This window comes from Mytilus californianus, unplaced genomic scaffold (assembly GCF_021869535.1).
Source record: "Mytilus californianus isolate M0D057914Y unplaced genomic scaffold, xbMytCali1.0.p SCAF_7, whole genome shotgun sequence".
In the NCBI taxonomy this organism is placed as follows: Eukaryota; Metazoa; Mollusca; class Bivalvia; order Mytilida; family Mytilidae; genus Mytilus; species Mytilus californianus.
The window spans coordinates 34,794,281-34,814,385 of NW_026262723.1; the positions used below are offsets into that span (position 1 = coordinate 34,794,281).

Below are 20,105 nucleotides of genomic sequence, written 5' to 3' on the forward strand. Positions count from 1 at the left end.
ACAAATAAAGAGTCTAAAGCAGAATTAAGCAGAATTAGTACGCTGATGTTGCACACTTCGAATGCTGCACTTTCAATTTAACCATTTACGTCAGAACATCGAGTTTATATCAAAGTAAAGTTTAATATCATTTTAATGTCAATCATTGGTTATATGATGGCCAACTGATTATCATAATTGCCTAATTTACTAAGTCTAAAGGGATTTAAAATCGGGATAAGATATGAAATGTCCGGCTGGCTCAAAAAAATTTTGGAAGCCCTGATCCATCTGCGCTCAGCGAAGCAATTTATTGATACTTAAGATTTAACTATAATTAGTCAACAACAGTATAAATGAATATGACTGTTTGGACAAAATAGATATAAGCCAAGGTTTTACATAAAAAGATATTTTACACACTATAACAGATTCTTTGTAAAATAAATATTGTAACAAAATAGCTTTTAGGGTAAAGCCTTGGCTCATATATACATTTTGATGATATTATCTCAGTTTTTGTCTCGCCTGCGACAAAAGTCTCAGTATGCGAGACATAGGTATTACTATCCGGCGGCGGCATAAACTATTTGTATAAAGCTTTATATTTCAGAAGGTATAAGACCTGGATGCTTCATATCTTGTATGCAGATACCTTATGTGACAAAGTTTCCGTCTGTCTTATGTCTAATGTCCTTGACCTCATTTTCATGGTTCAACGACTGCCTGAAAAAAAGTTTTTTGTCATGTCAATTTCTGACTTATCTTTAGTAATAGGATAACCATATTAGATATATGGGTTCCTTGCAATGTCTACAGACGTCTGTCAGACAGGGTTCACCTGACCTCGACCTCATTTCATGGATCAGTGATTAATGTTAAAGTTACTTGATTAGGTCTGTTTCTGAAATACTATAAGCAGCAGGTCAACTATATGTGGTGTATGGAATGATTGTAATGGGTACATGTCAGTCTGGCAGGTTTCATCTGACCTTTAACTCATTTTCATGGTTCATTGATCAATGTTAAGTTTTTGTGTCTTGGTCTGTTTTTTCAAGAGACATTTCAGTGTGTGCACTTTTGTTGCAGTTTTGTACAAAATTCAAGAATTTTAAAAACTTTGGTCCCTATATTTTATATTATATTGGATTATCATTAAAAACATACCTAATACCATGAAAAAATATGAATAAGAGAAGATATGAAGTACATATGTCATTGAGATCACATCCTGATGACACAAAAAACCAAAAGACATTTAGAGGTCAATATAAAGTCTTCAATGGCATCCTACTGTGTTTTTGGTAAAGCTGTTTGCTATGTATAAACATTAGTTCCAAATGAAATTTTCAGTAAGAAGGTATGCACATTTTTTGTAAGGATTTTTTGTGTAAGGATTATATTAGCAGTAACCTATTCAAGGGGTTCGATGACTCAAGGCATCTGTGACCTGGTAACTGCCGTATGATGCCTGAAAGCATTATCTGGTAATGGCAATGTGATGCCTCAAAGCATCATGGAAAATGAAAAATGCAATATGCCTATGTACTTTCAGTTTTAAAATCAGATTAATTACTTAAAGCTGTTAAAAGCGTCCGTTACCATAGTGTGTAAACAGGTTTCAGATTTTTATATAATGTATAAATTTTGGCAATAAAAGTAATAGTTGTGTCATTTAATGGTACTTTCAATTCGCATTTCTGTGCTACCATTTATCAAACTTGTCAGACATGTGCTCTCAACGTGATTGCTTTGAAAATTGAAAGTTTATTACCTAACACGTGAAATCTTTCAACCATTTACATATCGCTGTTTTTAAAAGTTATACTCTGTACTTGAGAGTGATTAATAAAAAGAAAAGCCGATAATTTCAGCCTCTTTTCGTTTGATCTTTCCATGTTTTTCATTTACACACTGTTGACGATCGGAAGTTTACAGTTTTCACCTTCAGGTTATCTCTTAAATTAGGAAATCTTTATTTTTGGTCAGCCAATCAAAATATTCAAGGCTAAAAGGTGGTCCCATAGCAAAATTATAGTATACATATAGTATTGTAGTCTGGCTGAAAGTTACAAAATGTCGGAGTCTTCGGATGAAGAGTTTGAAGGATTTTTTTAAAATGATGTTGATGCTACTGCATAGCTTTACAATCAGAGGCTTGAACAAATTGGAATAGGTGAATTAGATGTTAATGAAAGTGAAAATGAATTTTCTGATGAAAATGATGACCCCCCTTGTTGACGAGGCTGGTGACCGTCTTACTGAAGCTGATAGGTGGCATGATAATTTTATCTATTACAAAAGGGGTTAACCACACTTGTTTCTGCCACGTTGTTCACAAATGAAATCTTGCAATTCATTATACAGGAGACAGACAGATATGCTAATAAACAAATTCTTGAGCATCCTGATAAAAATAAATCCACATGGGTTACACCAACTACTGAAGAAATGAGAGCATTTCTAGGATTATGTTTTCTAATGTGTATTAATGTCAAATCAGATAAAAAAAATCCTACTGAACCACTGATGTTATCCTGGAGACCCCTTACTTTGGAAAAGTAATGAAAAGGATCGCTTCATGCAAATCATATGAGATACATTCATTTCTTCAACAGTGAGCAATCCCCACGGCCAGGTGAAAAGGGGTGGGAGGGTAAACTAGGCAATTTTGAGTGAACCATATAAACAGTCTATGCATTGACAATATATGCAGTTCCATGAAGGGGAGCTTTGGTCTCCTTCACATTTAAAATAATACAAATTTTGGAGAGGCGGCAAAAGCCTCAAGACACAATGTTAAGGAGTATTACCTAACACTTAAGGCAACAAATGAATTTTTCTCTCAGATTTAATCTGTTGTTCAATTTCCTAAAAAGTTGTGAGGGGGATAAATTTCAGAAAATGGCCTTGGTATAACATCAGACCATTCAAATGAGTAATAAGGGTATTTAAGCTCATACAAACTCATTCAAGCAATATAGTAGTAGACTAAAAACACTTATGACAATATAAGAGGAGCATTAGGTCATCTGGTTCTTAAAATCCACCATGGAGATAAAAAGTTGGCAGGTATGTAACACCAAAATGAACATGTTGTACCATAGCTAAGCTCCACCTACTTTCCTCTCAGATTCTAGTTGGGTTTCATTTTAGTTATCAAAATATGGTACAACATCAAATTGCAGATAATAGACCATGGTTTTCCTTCAGCACACTTTTAAGCAAATTATTTCATTAAAAGATCCAAAGGAGAAATTCAATTTATTTTACAATGGCTATTGCAAGCTGAACATTTGCGTGATGGCTATCAAGTTTCCAAGATAACAAGGGAGTAATTTGAAACACATGAGTTTTTAACCATAGATTTTCTACTTTTCTGAGTGTTTATATTGGACAATCTATTATTGTAGGGGAACAGAGCTGAAGTTAAAGAAGAGAAGTTAAATGATGCTGTGGTACCAGTCATGTTTCATGATGAGGAAACAGATGAAGATTTACCTACTGGTGCCTTTACGATTGATATGGAAAAACTGATTAATCCTGAAAGAGCTCAGGCTGATGCTGAAGTCCTGTTTAATGCTGGTGTTGATAGTTTTGGTACAGATGAGGATGATTTTATCAGAATATTTGCTCTTAGGGATACCTATCAGCTGAGGGAAACTTACAATAGATATGTTAAGGTAATTACCAATAGATATGTTAAGGTATTTACCAATAGTCTAGATATGTTAAGGTATTTACCAATAGATATGTTAAGGTATTTACCAAAAGATATGTTATGGTATTTACCAATAGATATATTAAGGTATTTATCAATAGATATGTTAAGGTATTTACCAAAAGATATGTTAAGGTATTTACCAATAGATATGTTAAGGTATTTACCAATAGATATCATGGATATGTTAAGCTATTTTTCATAAGTGTTATCAATTATTAGTCCCCTACTGACGAAGTCGAAGGGGACTTTAGGTTTGCACTCCGTCTGTCTGTCTGTCTGTCTGTCTGTCTGACAAATCAGTTTTCCACACTTTTTTTCTTTGGTTGGTTGTGATTGTCATGACAAGTTACATATCAAGTTCGAATTTTATTCTGGTCTTATTATTTTGTGCAGAGTTATGGTCCTTGGACTTCGAAAATTCACTCAAATAAACAGTTTTACGCACTTTTTTTCATCATGCTTGAAGATATTGATTTGGTAATTGGTATATAGTTTTATCATGACAAGTTACAGATCAAGCTTGAATTTTGTTCCAGTCTGATAATTTTATGCAGAGTTATGGTCCTTGGACTTGGAAAATTCACTCAAATAATCAGTTTTTCTCACTTTTTTTCGTAATGTTTGAAGATATTGATTTAATAATTGGTATATAGTTTTATCATGACAACTAACAGATCAAGTTTGAAATTTGTTCTGGTCGGATGATTCTGTGCAGAGTTATGGTCCTTGGACGTAGAAAATTCACTGAAATAATCAGTTTTCCGCACTTTTTTTCGTCATGCTTGAAGATATTGATTTAATAATTAGTATATTGTTTTATCATGACAAGTTACAGATCAAGTTCTATTTTTGTTCTGGTCTGATGATTTTGTGCAGAGTTATGGTCCTTGGACTTAGAAATTTCACTCATATGATCAGTTTTCCTCACTTTTATTTGTAATGTTTGAAGATATTGACTTGATATTTGTTATGTAGTTTACATCATGACAAGTTATAGATCAAGTTAGCATTTTGTTCCCGTACAATGAATTTTTAACCGTTAGGGGACTATGTATTGGCATGCAATACTCTTGGAATGCTTGTTAGTTCTATATTTTTTTTTCAAATACATTTTTATGGGAGGTTTGGCTTCAATCATACACCTGAAAGCAGTCATATATTTTTAATTTAATGTTTATGTGAGTTAACCTCACACTAAAAATTTATTTGTATTACATTGGTCATTCACAATTGATGAAGAAACCCTTTTCTTTTTCAAATAATTGGAAATTTCTGTTAATATTTATAAATATTTTTTGGCAAGATTTTTCAAAATGTGACCCCTCCCCTACTCAAAGTTTGAAAGGGCATTTTTGTCTCCCTTGCAACGAAAGTTGCAGTATGCGAGACATAGGTATTACTATCCGGTGGCAGCAGCGTAAAACTAAAGCTTTAAATTTCAGAAGGAATTACTGTAATGGGTACATGTCAGTCTGGCAGGTTTCATTGACCTTGACCTCATTTTCATGGTTCATCAGTCAATGTTAAGTTTTTGTGGTTTAGTCTGTTTTTCAAGTACTATAAGCAATAGGTCAACTATATTTGGTGTATGGAATGATTGTAAGGTGTATATGTCTGTCTGGCAGGTATCATCTGACCTTGACTTCATTTTCATGGTTCATTAGTCAATGTTAAGTTTTAGTGTTTTGGTATGGTTTTAAGGTGTATATGTCTGTCTGGCAGGTATCATCTGACCTTGACCTCATTTTCATGGTTTATTGGTCAATGTTAAGTTTTTTTTGTTTTGGTCTGTTTTTTCAATTATCATAAGCAATAGATTAATTATATTTTGTGTAAAAAAAATTGTAAGGTATATATGTCTGTCTGACAGCATTTATCTGACCTGAGTTGCTGTGATGTTTTTAGTTAAACCTTTATCTTTAATACTTTCAACATAAAATCAATGGTCAGTAAAGAAGGCGAGACATTTCAGCATGTGCACTTTTATTGTCACCCGCATAACGCGTTGCGGGGGACATGGAAATACCGGGCGTCTGTCTGTCTGTCCATCCATGTGTCTAACCGTCCGTCTGTCCGGTCTTATTAGCACTATCACAGGTACAATTCTTGCCAGATTTTTATAAAACTTAAACTATAGGTTAATATTAGCAATAACTCTAACATGTTTTAAAATGGTGGAGGATCGATTTTTTTTAAAAGAGTTATACTCCTTGGAAGTATTAAAATTGTGGAAAATGGCCTTGTAGCGCTCTCACAAGTACAATTCTTGCCAGATTTTTATAAAACTTATTCTATAGGTAAATATCAGCAATATCTCTGACAAGTTCTAAAATGGTGGACGATATACTTTTTTCAAAGAGTTATGCTCCTTGGATATATTAAATTTATGGAAAATGGCCTCGTTAGTGCTCTCACGGGTACAATTCTTGCCAGATTTTTATAAAACTTATACTATAGGTTAATATCAGCAATATCTCGAACAAGTTCTAAAATGGTGGACGATCGACTTTTTAAAAAAGAGTTACGCCCCTTGGAAATATAAAATAAGTGCAATGCAGGGGACATCAGAACTCTGTTCTTTTATTTATTTTTACTTTACTCTCAAATTTTCAATTTTAATTTTTATTTAATATCATTGAGGCAATGCACCATTTTTCAAATTCTTGCATTTCCTTTTACATTTCCAATGTCACAATACCTACATGTATGTCATAATGTCACATCAAGAGTCGGATTTAATGATTTTGTTTATGCCAATTTACCATTTAAAAAAAAAAATGAAACAAAACAGTTATAAAAAAAACATTTATAGCATGTATAACATATAGTATGTCTTGATTTCAGCTGACGCAATGTGACATTGAAAATTCCGTGGAGGGGGAATTTTCTAGCCACACACAGATGGCGCTGATAACTTTAAGTAAGTTTACAAGAATAAAATTTCTAGTCAAGTAAATCATATGCATGTTATGGATGCAAATATCAGTATCTTCTTTTAAAACATGACAACAAACGAAATTGTTGAAAAAAATGTCAGTATATTCTTTTTAAACATGACAACAAACGAAATTGTTGAAAACAAATGTCAGTATCCTCTTTTAAAACATGACAACAAATGAACATGTTGAAAACAAATGTCAGTATATTCTTTTAAAACATGACAACAAATGAAATGCTGAAAACAAATGTCAGTATATTCTTTTAAAACATGACAACAAACGAAATTGTTGAAAAAATTGTCAGTATATTCTTTTTAAACATGACAACAAACGAAATTGTTGAAAACAAATGTCAGTATTTTCTTTTAAAACATGACAACAAATGAACATGTTGAAAACAAATGTCAGTATATTCTTTTAAAACATGACAGCAAACGAACATGTTGAAAACAAATGTCAGTATCTTCTTTTGAAACATGACAACAAACGAACATGTTGAAAACAAATGTCAGTATATTCTTTTAAAACATGACAACAAACGAACATGTTGAAAACAAATGTCAGTATATTCTTTTAAAACATGACAACAAACGAACATGTTGAAAACAAATGTTAGTATATTCTTTTAAAACATGACAGCAAACGAACATGTTGAAAACAAATGTCAGTATCTTCTTTTGAAACATGACAACAAACAAAATTGTTGAAAAAAATGTCAGTATATTCTTTTTAAACATGACAACAAATGAAATTGTTGAAAACAAATGTCAGTATCTTCTTTTAAAACATGACAACAAACGAAATTGTTGAAAAAAAATGTCAGTATCTTCTTTTTAAACATGACAACAAACGAAAGTGTTGAAAACAAATGTCAGTATCTTTTTTTAAAACATGACAACAAACAAATTTGTTGAAAACAAATGTCAGTATCTTCTTTTGAAACATGACAACAAACAAACTTGTGGAAAACAAATGCCAGTTTCTTCTTTTAAAACATGACATCAAACGAAATTGTTGAAAATGTCATTTTCTTTCATTCTTTGCTATTTACCACCTGAATAAAGGATATTGTCTACTTTATTGACCACTTTTTTGTGCCTCTTTGAAGCCAGGAAAGAAAATTTGTAAGTTTTTGTTTTCTTTATTCTTACTTCAGATGTGGTGTATTCGATTTAGTGTTTAGTTTTGAATAGGATGGTTGTAACTGTCTCTATTCTATCTGCTTTGATTATTGAACGCCTTCCAGGCTTTATGGCCGTAAGATGACTTATAGTTTTTAACGTCTATGTTTTTTGGTCTCTGGTAGAGAGTTGTTTCATTGACAATTATACCACATCTTATTTTTATATTAGGTACCATTTTATTGACAATTTGAGAGCTTATGACTGATCGTCAGTCAGGCCTGGGGTAATGGTAATTTGTAATTGTAATGCATTGTAATATTACATTTTTTTGATGTAATGCAAAGTAATTTGTAATGCACATTTTCTGCATTACAATTACATGTAATGTAATGATTACTTTAGTTAAAAATCAATGTAATGCCTCCATTACTGTACATTACTTTTCATTACAAATTGGTAAAATACATAAAATTAGAGAATATAGTAAAATAAAAATAAAATATTAAGAAAAAAAAAAGAAAGTATTGAATAAAATTATTGTCACAGTTAATTACTGTATTATATCATTATAGATAGTTTGCCCTTAAAACATCTTCTAAAAATAATTATTAAACAAAACTATATAGATGAATGGAAAAAATATGAAGATGAAATTTTCATAATTCTATACACACCTTACATGTATTTCAATGAAAGAATGAATATGTCAATCAACATTTTTTACACCAAACTGTGGTTGTTATTTCACCTAATTATATAATTGATATCAAAATGATTTTATTGCAATCAAATCTTCTCAACTTATGTTTGTCCTCACAGAGCCCTTAGGCATATAACAAGATAATCCTTTAATGGCACATTTATTATATCCCTTTGAAATCCCTTTATGATGTCTTAATGATTAAGTGATCAATGTTAGAATCAAAATTATATGATAATTTATTTATTTTTCAAGTATTTGAAGTCTATGTCACTAACACTGTATATATATGTACATATACCCCGATAATATTTATCAATTTCTTATAAAAATCTGTTTTTTAAATGTTTATATTTTTATATTGAAAAAGTAATGTGTAATATAATGCATTACACAGGCAAAGTAATTGTAATGTAATGCATTACATGTGAGAAAAAATGTAATTGTAATTGTAATTGTAATGGAAGAATCACAAAGTAATTGTAATGTAATGGCCCCAGGCCTGTCGTCAGTAACAAATCTACATATGTTACTGAAATTTCATGATAAAAGACTTTACTCTTTTTAAGAAAAAGTTTCATTGTACTTGCGAATAGTTAGTTCATTACCAAAAGCATTTCAAATATATTTCTTGAAGTATTCATTGATTAGAGGTAAGATGAATATAATTTTCCTTGAAATAAAGAAATCTTGAATCTCTTTAAGTTTTTTTATGACTATTTTGCAAATATGTATACAAAGCTGTTAAGTATTATTGGAATCTGTATATTGCCAAAAATAAACAATTCACATTCAGTAGATTTTACTTATTATTTATTTAAGTTTTGTCTGAATGATTTTATTTAAGTATCAACAAAAATCAAAATGATATAATTGAAAAATTGATCGAGTTTGTTAACACTTGCAAGAGAGGAAGTTAACAAATGAATTATGTTAGTCATACATATTTTATGTTTCTGTGTGTATAATTTTAGTTAAGAGCATAAAATGCAGGCCAAAATACTTTGCTGAGAGACTAACATGGACCATGGAAGGGTTAGGTACCAAGGACAAAGATCTTATCAGGATTATTGTGGGCAGATCTGAGGTAATCGTTTTCGTTTTCTTATTGATTTTTATGCCCCATTTATGGGCATTATGTTTTTTGGTCTGTGCGTCCGTTTGTTCGTTCGTTCGTTTGTCCTTCCGTCCGTCCGTCTGTCCTGCTTCATGTTAAAGTTTTTGGTTAAAGTTTTTGGTCAAGGTAGTTTTTGATGAAGTTGAAGTCCAATCAACTTGAAACTTAGTACACATGTTCCCTATGATATGATCTTTCTAATTTTAATGCCAAATTAGAGTTTTTACCCCAATTTCATGGTCCACTGAACATAGAAAATTCGTAAGGGTTCCGCGGAACCCAGTGTCTCGCCTACTTTTGCTGTTAATCTCAGGCTCAACAAAAATGAGGAAAAAAATCAATAAAAATATTTCTTTAGAAACTATCTTTTGATTGTAAGAAGCTTCTGTCAAAGTTTGGTATAAATCCAGGATAGTTTATGAATCTAATAAATGTTTTAAAAACTTTAACTGCAGACTGTATTTAATGTTAACTGGAAGAAAAACTAAGTCCATTTATAAGTAAAATACAGATAAACAGGTACAAGTTTTAACAAAATTTCCTTCTAGATACTAGCTTTTGATCATAAACAAGCTTCTGTCCAAATTTGCTACAAATCCAGGATAGTTTAAGAAAGTTATTAAAATTTTAAAAACTTTAACCACAGAGTGAATGTATTGTTTCCTGGCAGAAAAACTAAGTCCATTTATAAGTAAAATACGGAAAAAATGAAATTTTTTTTTTTTTAAATTTACTTCTGGATACTATCTTATGATCATAAACAAGCTTCTGTCCAAGTTTGGTACAAATCCAGGATAGTTTAAGAAAGTTATTAAAATTTTAAAAACTTTAACCACAGAGTGAATGTATTGTTTCCTGGCAGAAAAACTAAGTCCATTTATAAGTAAAATACGGAAAAAATGAAATTTTTTTTTTAACAAATTTACTTCTGGATACTATCTTATGATCATAAACAAGCTTCTGTCCAAGTTTGGTAGAAATCCAGGATAGTTTAAGAAAGTTATTAAAATTTTAAAAACTTTATCCACAGAGTGAATGTAATGTTTCCTGGCAGAAAAACTAAGTCCATTTACAAGTAAAATACTGAAAAACAGGAATTTTATTTTTACAAAATTTACTTCTGGATACTATCTTATGATCATAAACAAGCTTCTGTCCAAGTTTGGTAGAAATCCAGGATAGTTTAAGAAAGTTATTAAAATTTCAAAAACTTTAACCACAGAGTGAATATTTGTGGACGCCGCCAACGACGACGACGACGACCCCAGATGGAATGTAGGATCGCTATGTCTCGCTTTTTCGACTAAAGTCGAAGGCTCGACAAAAATGATAGTGTGAGTGGGGCATCCATGTACTATGGACACATTCTTGTTTTTTCTTTCTTTAACAACATTGACATTGAGTTTTGCATGATAAACAGGATGAGTAATGGATTTTATATGAATTTGGTTAAATATACTTACCATGAAATTACATTTATATTATATAGAATATGTTAAAATTTGCTTTCAGAACATGTTCTCATCGCAATTAACTAGGTGATTAAAATTTACATCCATAAGATGTACTCACCTACGTCATAATTTACCTGTGTAACACACAATATCTTCAGTTTTAATTTTTGCGTTCAAGTGATCCCATGTTTCTCGTCGACAAGGATTTTTAACAGTCTACTGTTGAAAATCCTTATGTTTTATAAAAAAACATTATTTGTTTTTGGAATATCGTTTTACAATTATTTCTATGTTTATACAGCGCTTTTGTCAAGTTTCTGATATACACGTCAACATTACGAGTCTGTAACAACGACGACCTAGAAATTAACCTTTGTTAAGTCGCCATTTTCAAAATTTTAGTCCGGTGCGAGGAAAGGCAGAACTTTTCTGTCAAAATCGGACATGTTACATGAGTACTCCGTTTATAAAAATAAATGTATGTTTAAATTCTTCTTCCATGCTGACCGAATTTTAGCTGTTTTGAGCAATCTACGAAACGGGTCAAGTGGAAAGTTCGGATGAGTTGATTGTTTACAGTCTTTACACGAGACGGAGTAAACACATCACTAAATTACAATCAGAATAGGTATTATGACCAGATCTGATTATTTTAATGTGGATAACGTCCTTATGAGAGCGTAGACCACTATTGTCACTAAGTTCGGATGAGTTGATTGTTTACAGTCTTTACACGAGACGGAGTAAACACATCACTATTTTACAATCAGAATAGGTATTTTGACCAGATCTGATTATTTTAATGTGGATAACGTCCTTATGGGAGCGTAGACCACTAATGTCAGTAGAACCTTAAGTGATTCAATAAATTCAAATTAAAATTTAAAATAAACACAAATAAAATTAAAATTAGAATAGGGATTTTGCCCAAGTCTATCTGATTAATGTTGACATCGTTTCATCCAGGGAACGTAGGAACTAGAACAACATGCATGATTTTGGATCTGTATGTTGCATGCATTGTACAGATTTGATCTTTCCTAAAAAATCATAATTATTAATTGATCGCACATTGATATTTAAGGAGCATAGATCATTCTTGGAAATACAATTTTTAGTATTTGACGTACTGAAATAAAATTAAATCGAATCAGAATAGTGAATTTTAGTCCAGGTCTATCTGATTGTTGTAGAAATTGTTCCATCTAGATAACGTAGGTCTACCTGTATTGTATTTAATACAACTTGCAAGCACAAGCAGGTTGCATGTTTAGTACAACACACATTTTGATCTTAGCTAATTTTTGGTTGCACATTGATTTTTGTGATGAACTAACAGTTCAGATAATATATTGAAAGAGTGTCTGCAAAAGGTCAAGACAGATAAAAAACACTGAAATAGTACAGAGTTATTTAGTACTTACAAATGTGTATGTAGTTTAAACATGTCAATACACAAAATTTATAATTATGTCCAGATTTAAACAGGACAGTAAATTCTTAGAAGCCTGAAATATTTTCTCGGAGCAGGAACCTGCTGTAAATTTTTCTTTACTGATAAATTATTCTCTTACAGATGTTAAGAAACTACTAATATGTTGAGTCAGTAAGAATGGAACACCGTTCTAAAACCTATAGCTTGTGACAACTCATATTATAATTTTTTTATTTTCAAGGTCAGTTTATTACTGACAAGAAGAACATTAATATTATCAGTATGTAATGCTATGACCAATTGGTTGTTTGTGTGCATTAATGAAACACAGATTTTGATATGTTTTTAAGTAAACATTAGGTTGTCTCTTGGGTTCAGAAGAGTTTAGGGGATAATTGCCATTATGGTGCATTTCACAAAGACTTGATTCACGGAAATGGCTTATATTTTGATTACATAAATAAGAGTGTACATTGCCAATGCATATGACATATAATATGTACTTGTGCTATTTCGCCTTAAGTACACAAAAAGGTGATATCATAAGACTTAAGGGTATATTTTACCCTCACCATATGAGAATCACTTAGACAAATAATACATGTATCTTCCAATCATGAAAGGAAGAGATTTTTGGGAAGCTCTTTAAAAGATAGAAAATAGCCTTTACGTCTTGTTTTCAAAGCAATGACAACAAGTTTGAAAAGATTCTGCTATCTTCATTGGGTCTGTTTTCAATCTTAATGTGAGATTGCTAGTTAAAACAGCTAATCAAACTGCTACATGTTTTTCCTCGAGTTTATATTGAATTAGAAAGCTGAACTATAGAGGACTCAAAGATACTGATACATGTATATAAAAAAAACAAAACTAGATTATCATTAGGATTTGTTTTTTGAGAATTTAGATTAAGAATAAAGGCATATCATATAGATTTTGCACAAATTAGATATAACTAGTAAAATATTACTAAATAAATACAGAAAATATAAAGCATTGTTGATGCAAGATTCATTAAAAATACTAGACATTGACGTGGACATTAGAGTAGTTTACAAGATTGAGCAATGAACTATCTAATACATCTCTTTATATAAATCTTCTTTTTAGCCAGTCTTTACAAGATGCAGGAAAAAGAAGAGGTCTTTTGGGCTACATTGTACCAATAAACATATATATATATATATTTCAATTGCTTCTCATATTTTAGCACCTGTAGAAACAGTTAATCTAAAAGCAAAATACATGAAAAGCAGTTTATTTAAAAGACTGATTATTAGTTAAATAACATTAAATAGTCTGTTAGTAAGTGGAAGTAAAATGCAATACGATAATTCCATGATTATAAGTGCAAGACATTTGTAAATATCTAAATTTAAAATGTCACTGTTTATTTTTATTTTTGTTCATTATTACACAAAGAGTACAAAAATTCTAGTCTTGTCAAAGTCAAGTTGTGACTCATCTACATGTAGGAAGGTTTCCAAATAGATTGGGTGTGATTTAATCCCCAAATTGAGGGTATTCACTATTCAATTTTCATAATGACCAGACAATTATCTAACAACTTTTGCAGTTGCAGAAATAATATTAAATATCTGGCATATAGTTAGTATTTAATGCAAGAATATACTAGACAAAATTGAAATGTGTTTATTAACAGTTAGTTTAAATTTTTATTCAATATTGTTTTGAAAGATGTGATTATACAAATCCCATTCATTTTGTTTTGTCAAATCTGTGGACAAATGCAAAATTTTTCTGAGTGACTTTTAGTTTAACCAAATGACTGGGTTGAAGTCACAAAAATAATACCAAAAGTGTTTTGGTTAGTTTATATTGAACCATATCAGAATGTATAGAATTCAGATAAGGTGAACTAAGAGAGAAATGAAATGAGCATTTCTGATTGTGAAACCATTTCTTAAACAACTAAGAACACTTATCAAAAACAAGCTAGTACAAGTGTTTTCCATATTGTCAAACATGTGTTTTCTTTAAATACATGTATAGAACTAAATTTGACATGTTGCATGTTAGTATTTCTGATTGCGAAATATTTTCTGAAACAAATAAAAACAATTGTCAAGAGCAACAGTTTAAGAGTTGTTCAATATGTCAAACTTTTATTTCTTTAAATTTGGATCTGTGCATGGCAATTTATAATTTAAAAACAATCGTGGCTTAAGGTTCACATTTTAGACAGTATACCATTGTGAGATATTAATTAGAAATGTCAGAACAACATTGACAGACAGATTTTCATAGTTTGAGAAACTCATCTGTCGGCATTCTTTTTGGCTTATTAGGACAACAGTTTTGGCTTACTCAACATCCAAATGCTCTGTAGAAGCATTATGATACCATTGAAAAACATGTATACTAAAATTTTTCCACTGATTTGTCCATTTTATTTATTTTTACACTTAAGTAGTCTAATACGAAACACAAAGATAATGTTTGTTCATTGTTGGACTGGTAGACATTGTATTCAAAGGTTCTACTACTCATAGAAATTTCTATCAGACTTTAAAATTTAGTTGGTTAACTTAGGAAAATTATCATGTCATTCCTATAATGCAGGACTTCTCTTGACAAAAAATATTTTCTTTCTAAATCTATTAGATATTAACAAGAGTAGTATATCTAGAAGAATATGTACTCAAGGAGACTATAACTTCAAAAAAGTTTATAGATTGATCCAGATTTAGCATAATCATGAAACAACTTTCGTTTGAGTCTTTATTATATTTGTTGGTAAGGACACTTATTTACAAAGTATATTTTAATTGATTATAATTCTTTGACAATTAAGCAGAAAAGAATTTATTTTGAAAGACATTGATAATGATCAGCAGTCATATATTCTCTGTTGTTATATAAAACTATAGAGAAAACAATGGAAAATTAGATAGAAGCTAATTGTTTTTAAATAAATTAAAGTTTTGAAAACTAATATTTCAAAGTTGAAAAGTAAATGATACTAAGGTTGGATTACTTCTTGTCGATTTGTACAAGCAATAAGAACAACCTATTCACATGACAAATTAAAAAATAAATAAAATAAATGCTTATTTACTGTTGCAATAATATTACAACACATTTAACTCATAATGTAGGAGCTTTAATGAAATAATTTCTATACTGGCCTGCAGATTATTTATTCAAGTCTATTTTTGCAAGTTTTATTTATGCAATCTGCAGAGTTTTGCCATTGATACATATAGTTATACAGCATAGCTTTATTGTGTAATAAATTTAAATTTTGTAATTTCGGTTTTGACTAATTTCAGTATTTACAAAATTTAATGGGGTTATTTTTTAACAATTTTGAAATAGTTTTTTATATGTTGGAAATTGTATATGTGAGAGAATTTATCCTCCACCAAAATAAAACACTGCTTGTTAATCAGTGAATATTCTATATAATATAAATGTAATTTCATGGTATATTTAACCAAATTCATATAAAATGGTTATTTTTGAAATCTCAAGAAGAGATTTTATATGAATTTATAGGGTTAAATATACTTACCACAATCCACCACCACCCCTAGTATAAATTCAGTTTTTTGTTTCACACAATTGTAATTATTCAATTAAACGACAAATTAAAACTGAAGATATTGTGTGTTACACAAGTAAATTATGACGTAGGTGAGTAGGTGAGTACATCTTATGGATGTAATTTTTAATCACCTAGTTAATTGCGATGAGAACATGTTCTGAAAGCAAATTTTAACATATTCTATATAATATAAATGTAATTTCATGGTAAGTATATTTAACCCTATAAATTCATATAAAATCTCTTCTTGAGATTTCAAAAATAACCATTTTTTGTTTGTTTCAATGCTCTTCAACTTTATAATTGATTTGGTTCTAGTACTATTCATAAACCTTGTGTGGATAAAAGGTATGTTTGGCATCCTAGTAAGTTATCAAGAATGGTATCTTTGATAAGGTTATGTTTTAACAGACTTAATTGTAAACTTAAAACGGTATTAGGAAAAAATTTACGAAGTGAAATATATTAAACATATTTTTGTTTTTCAGATTGATATGGTGCAGATAAAAGAAATTTTCTTAGAAAAGAACGGGCAAACTTTATGGAACTGGATTAAGGATGACTGTTCAGGCGATTATAAGGCCTTGTTGCAAAGAATTGTGGGAAAAGATTAATAGAAAGAACCAATAGCATACTAGTTTGCAATGGGACATTATTTTTGTTTGTATTATCGATATTTAATGATTTGTAACACATGTATTTTACAAAGTGCAACTCCATGTAATTTAAGGGGGTAGACAGGGTACCTATTTGGAGACTTGGAGAATAAAGATGACAGAAATAGGAGGGGAAGAAAAATAAAAGTAATGGTATCAAAAATGAAAGGTTGGGAAAATTGTATTCCCTGTCCATCCTCTGTAAAATACTGTTTCCATGTTGACGCATCACTTTTTTTTTTGCTGAAAGTGTTAAGAAATTTGGGGTTTATTTTGATATTTACTCCACTTTGCTAATAATTCATAGAAATATTGATGTTTTCTGTGAAATGTCCTAACTCTTTTATTTATGGATTTCGCTGAAAAAAACAACAAATCAAAAATCACTGTAATATTCAAGAGTTTCATTGGGTAATATTTCCTCAAGCCAACAATGGCTAGTGTCATCAGTTAAAGAATCTTACAAATACTTTTTAGCAAGTCAGAAAAAAACCAATGTCCAGAAATAAAGTGAATTGCACAGTAAATGAGTTATGATAATCATGTGTAGTGTAGTATTATCAGAAGATATTTTTAGATGTGTTTTTTTTTGTCTGTGATATTGTATGTTTTTACAGTGCCATATTTTTCAGAATTTTATTTCTATGTTTTACTATAGGGTCATTTTGTTCAAAAAGATATAAAGTATTCATGAAAGGCACTTTTTATTCTTAAGTCATGAAAGTTGTAACTTACTTTTATTACCATTTTTGAGTATAGTTTAGATTTAGGAAAAAAAAATTACCGGTATGTAGTTTTAATGAAAGAAAATATATAATAAATTTCTGGTTAATGATCAAAATACTATTGACAGCTGATTCTTAGGTTGATGAATTAAAAACATAACTGAGATTTGAGAATCATGAAAAGATATTATAATATATAAATCATGAAAATGGTAAAAACATACAGAACTTAAAAATACAATCCCAGATGGGAGATAACTCAGTTATTACCAAATGTTCAAGATTAGAGAAGCAAATAACAATGAGCATGATGAGTGCATTTAATAAAGAAAATTCATTAGATGTATCCAAATTGATTCTCAAAATATAAAAGCACTCAGGCCTTTCCTTGCATCACCCCAAAAAATGTGTCACTTTCAAGAACATTTATCATATTTTTGACTCGTGAGCCTGTAATACCTTTTTTTTTCTGTGGCCTACTATGAGTTCCCTTTTTTTTTAAAAAAACCCTGGATCAACCACTGATAATTATGAATTTCAAAGTGCCTTTCATGTGTGCCACTTTTTTTTTAAGAGCTTTGATTCGTTATCTAAACAATCTTCATGAATGGCAACATTTTCAGCTATGATTTTGATGATATTTGGAAACTTATTATTTTTATATAAATGTTTATATATTAGTCTGTGCCATATTTTACATACTGTTTTTATTATTTACTTCGGTTGTCATAGATATTGTATTCACAGTGCCATTAGGTGTTTTTATGATTGCAATAAACTTGTGTTTGCAACTGTACATTTGTACATGTATTTAACCTTGTAAAAGAAAGGTTTTCTTACCAACATTTAATTAATTTGCAATGGACTTATCAGAAAAAGGCATATGGTTGCAGTTATACTGATCTAGAGATCTGGCAAGAAAAAAGTGATTGGTTCTCTATGAAGAAATATTTTTTGTTGTTTGCAATATCTGCCCATGTTTCCAGGCTTTTTTCAAGAGTACTTTGTAATTTTATCTCTTTGATAAATTTTGAACGTAAAAAATGTATGGAGGAAGGTAAATGTAAGATAAACAACTACTTCTTGGTGTTATTTTTTTGTCTCAATTATATATAGTACATCTTCAATCCCAGAATTTGAATTTTGAATATATTGAAGTGGGAGGGGGTGCAATAAAACATGAATTCATGAATGTGCAGAGCACATGAGTTAAATTTCATGTTTTGTCAAAAGTTGAAATTTTTGCAATATGTGCACTCTGATTAGTTATTTTATTTATTAGATATAAGAAGATGTGGTATGAGTGCCAATGAGACGACTCTCCATCCAAGTCAAAATTTATAAAAGTAAATTTTATTTATTGCATGCATTTGGCTAATGATGTTAATAAAGTAGAAAATGCAAGGAACTATTAATTTTTTTGTATGTGTTCTCTCTTCATTTTGATGCAACATTGTTGAAATCTATTGTTGAATGATGTAAGAGGGGTGAAATACAAGATTTTTTTTTTTTCACATATGAAATATTGGATTTTTGTTTGACGGGAAAATCAAATTTCATTGCAACAAAAGTGGTTAGTTTAAAGTTCACACTCTGAGTTATCCATTTGAATTTATACTCATTTTAATGAGAAACTGTGTAATTGTTATGGTTCTTGAGTAAAGTAATTTTGAATGATATATTTTGAAAGCACCAAAAGGACAGTGCAAAGTATTGTGATAGCATTTTTCCCTAATCCATTTTCATAATGTTATTTTGAATTAATTTCATGATTATGATCTTCTCAACAAATTTTAATCAATTTACCTTGAATCTCATTTAACCAGTAAATACCTTTTTAAATGTCTTGATATTTTATTCTTTTAAATCAATAGCTTGAATCTCAGATTTGTTGATAATGTATATTTAAAGCACTTTGATTTTCTAAAGATGTTAAAGGCTAAACAATGGCAGTTATCAGACTTTATACTTTTATTCAGCAATGTTTTGTACAATGAAACCTTGCATTCTGGGACTTCTTTTTCTACTTGTTTTGGTTCACATTATGAGTATAGTGATTGAATTTTTCAAGAACCATGCATCCTGGTGTATTTGTATTCCAACTTCTCTTGGTGATTTATTCATTTTCACTGGATTCTTGTAGGGATCAAAATGTTGAGGAAATAAAAGTGCGTGTAAATGCATGTACAATCCAATTCATGAAAATATTCACATGCCAAAATTTAGATCAAATTATGAAATGTACAATATGCATAGCAATATTCATCTTTAAAGAATTTTATGGTATTTCTATAGAACACAATATAGATAAACATGTTAAATGTAATTTGTTTTTTGTTTCTTCATCAAGCCTCTAAATGATTAAAGTACAGCTATCACTGAGTTCATTGTTTTTAATTATTCTAAATGACTTGTGGCTAAAGTTCTAATGACTTGGTGTGTAAGTACATTGTTTATTGTAAGTACAATGTAGTAAGGAAATGGATGGTAAATTAAGGTTCTTAACTTAGAAAAGACAAATGGGGTGAAAATGCAAAGGGGGGAATGAAAAACCATAAGCAGAAGAAAGACAACACAAGACTATGACCAAAAGAAAATGACATTCAGACACACAACACTGCAAAGCTTATATAAACCACACAAAAATCAGACAGTAAACACAGGTGCTTTGGAAGGGTAAGCTT

The 20,105-nt window shown here is 30.2% G+C and overlaps 1 protein-coding gene across 1 annotated transcript in view; it reads left to right on the forward strand.

Annotated features, from left to right (window-relative positions):
• The window catches only part of LOC127707915 (annexin-B12-like), a 44,132-nt gene extending 24,329 nt beyond the window's left edge, over window positions 1–19,803 (forward strand). The window contains exons 12-15 of the mRNA XM_052212676.1: window positions 3,393–3,662; window positions 6,548–6,623; window positions 9,441–9,553; window positions 16,529–19,803. Coding sequence (XP_052068636.1) covers window positions 3,393–3,662; window positions 6,548–6,623; window positions 9,441–9,553; window positions 16,529–16,654 — 585 coding nt within the window. The 3' untranslated portion in view covers window positions 16,655–19,803. The remainder of the gene's footprint in view (window positions 1–3,392; window positions 3,663–6,547; window positions 6,624–9,440; window positions 9,554–16,528) is intronic.
• The last annotated feature ends 302 nt before the right edge of the window (window positions 19,804–20,105 follow it).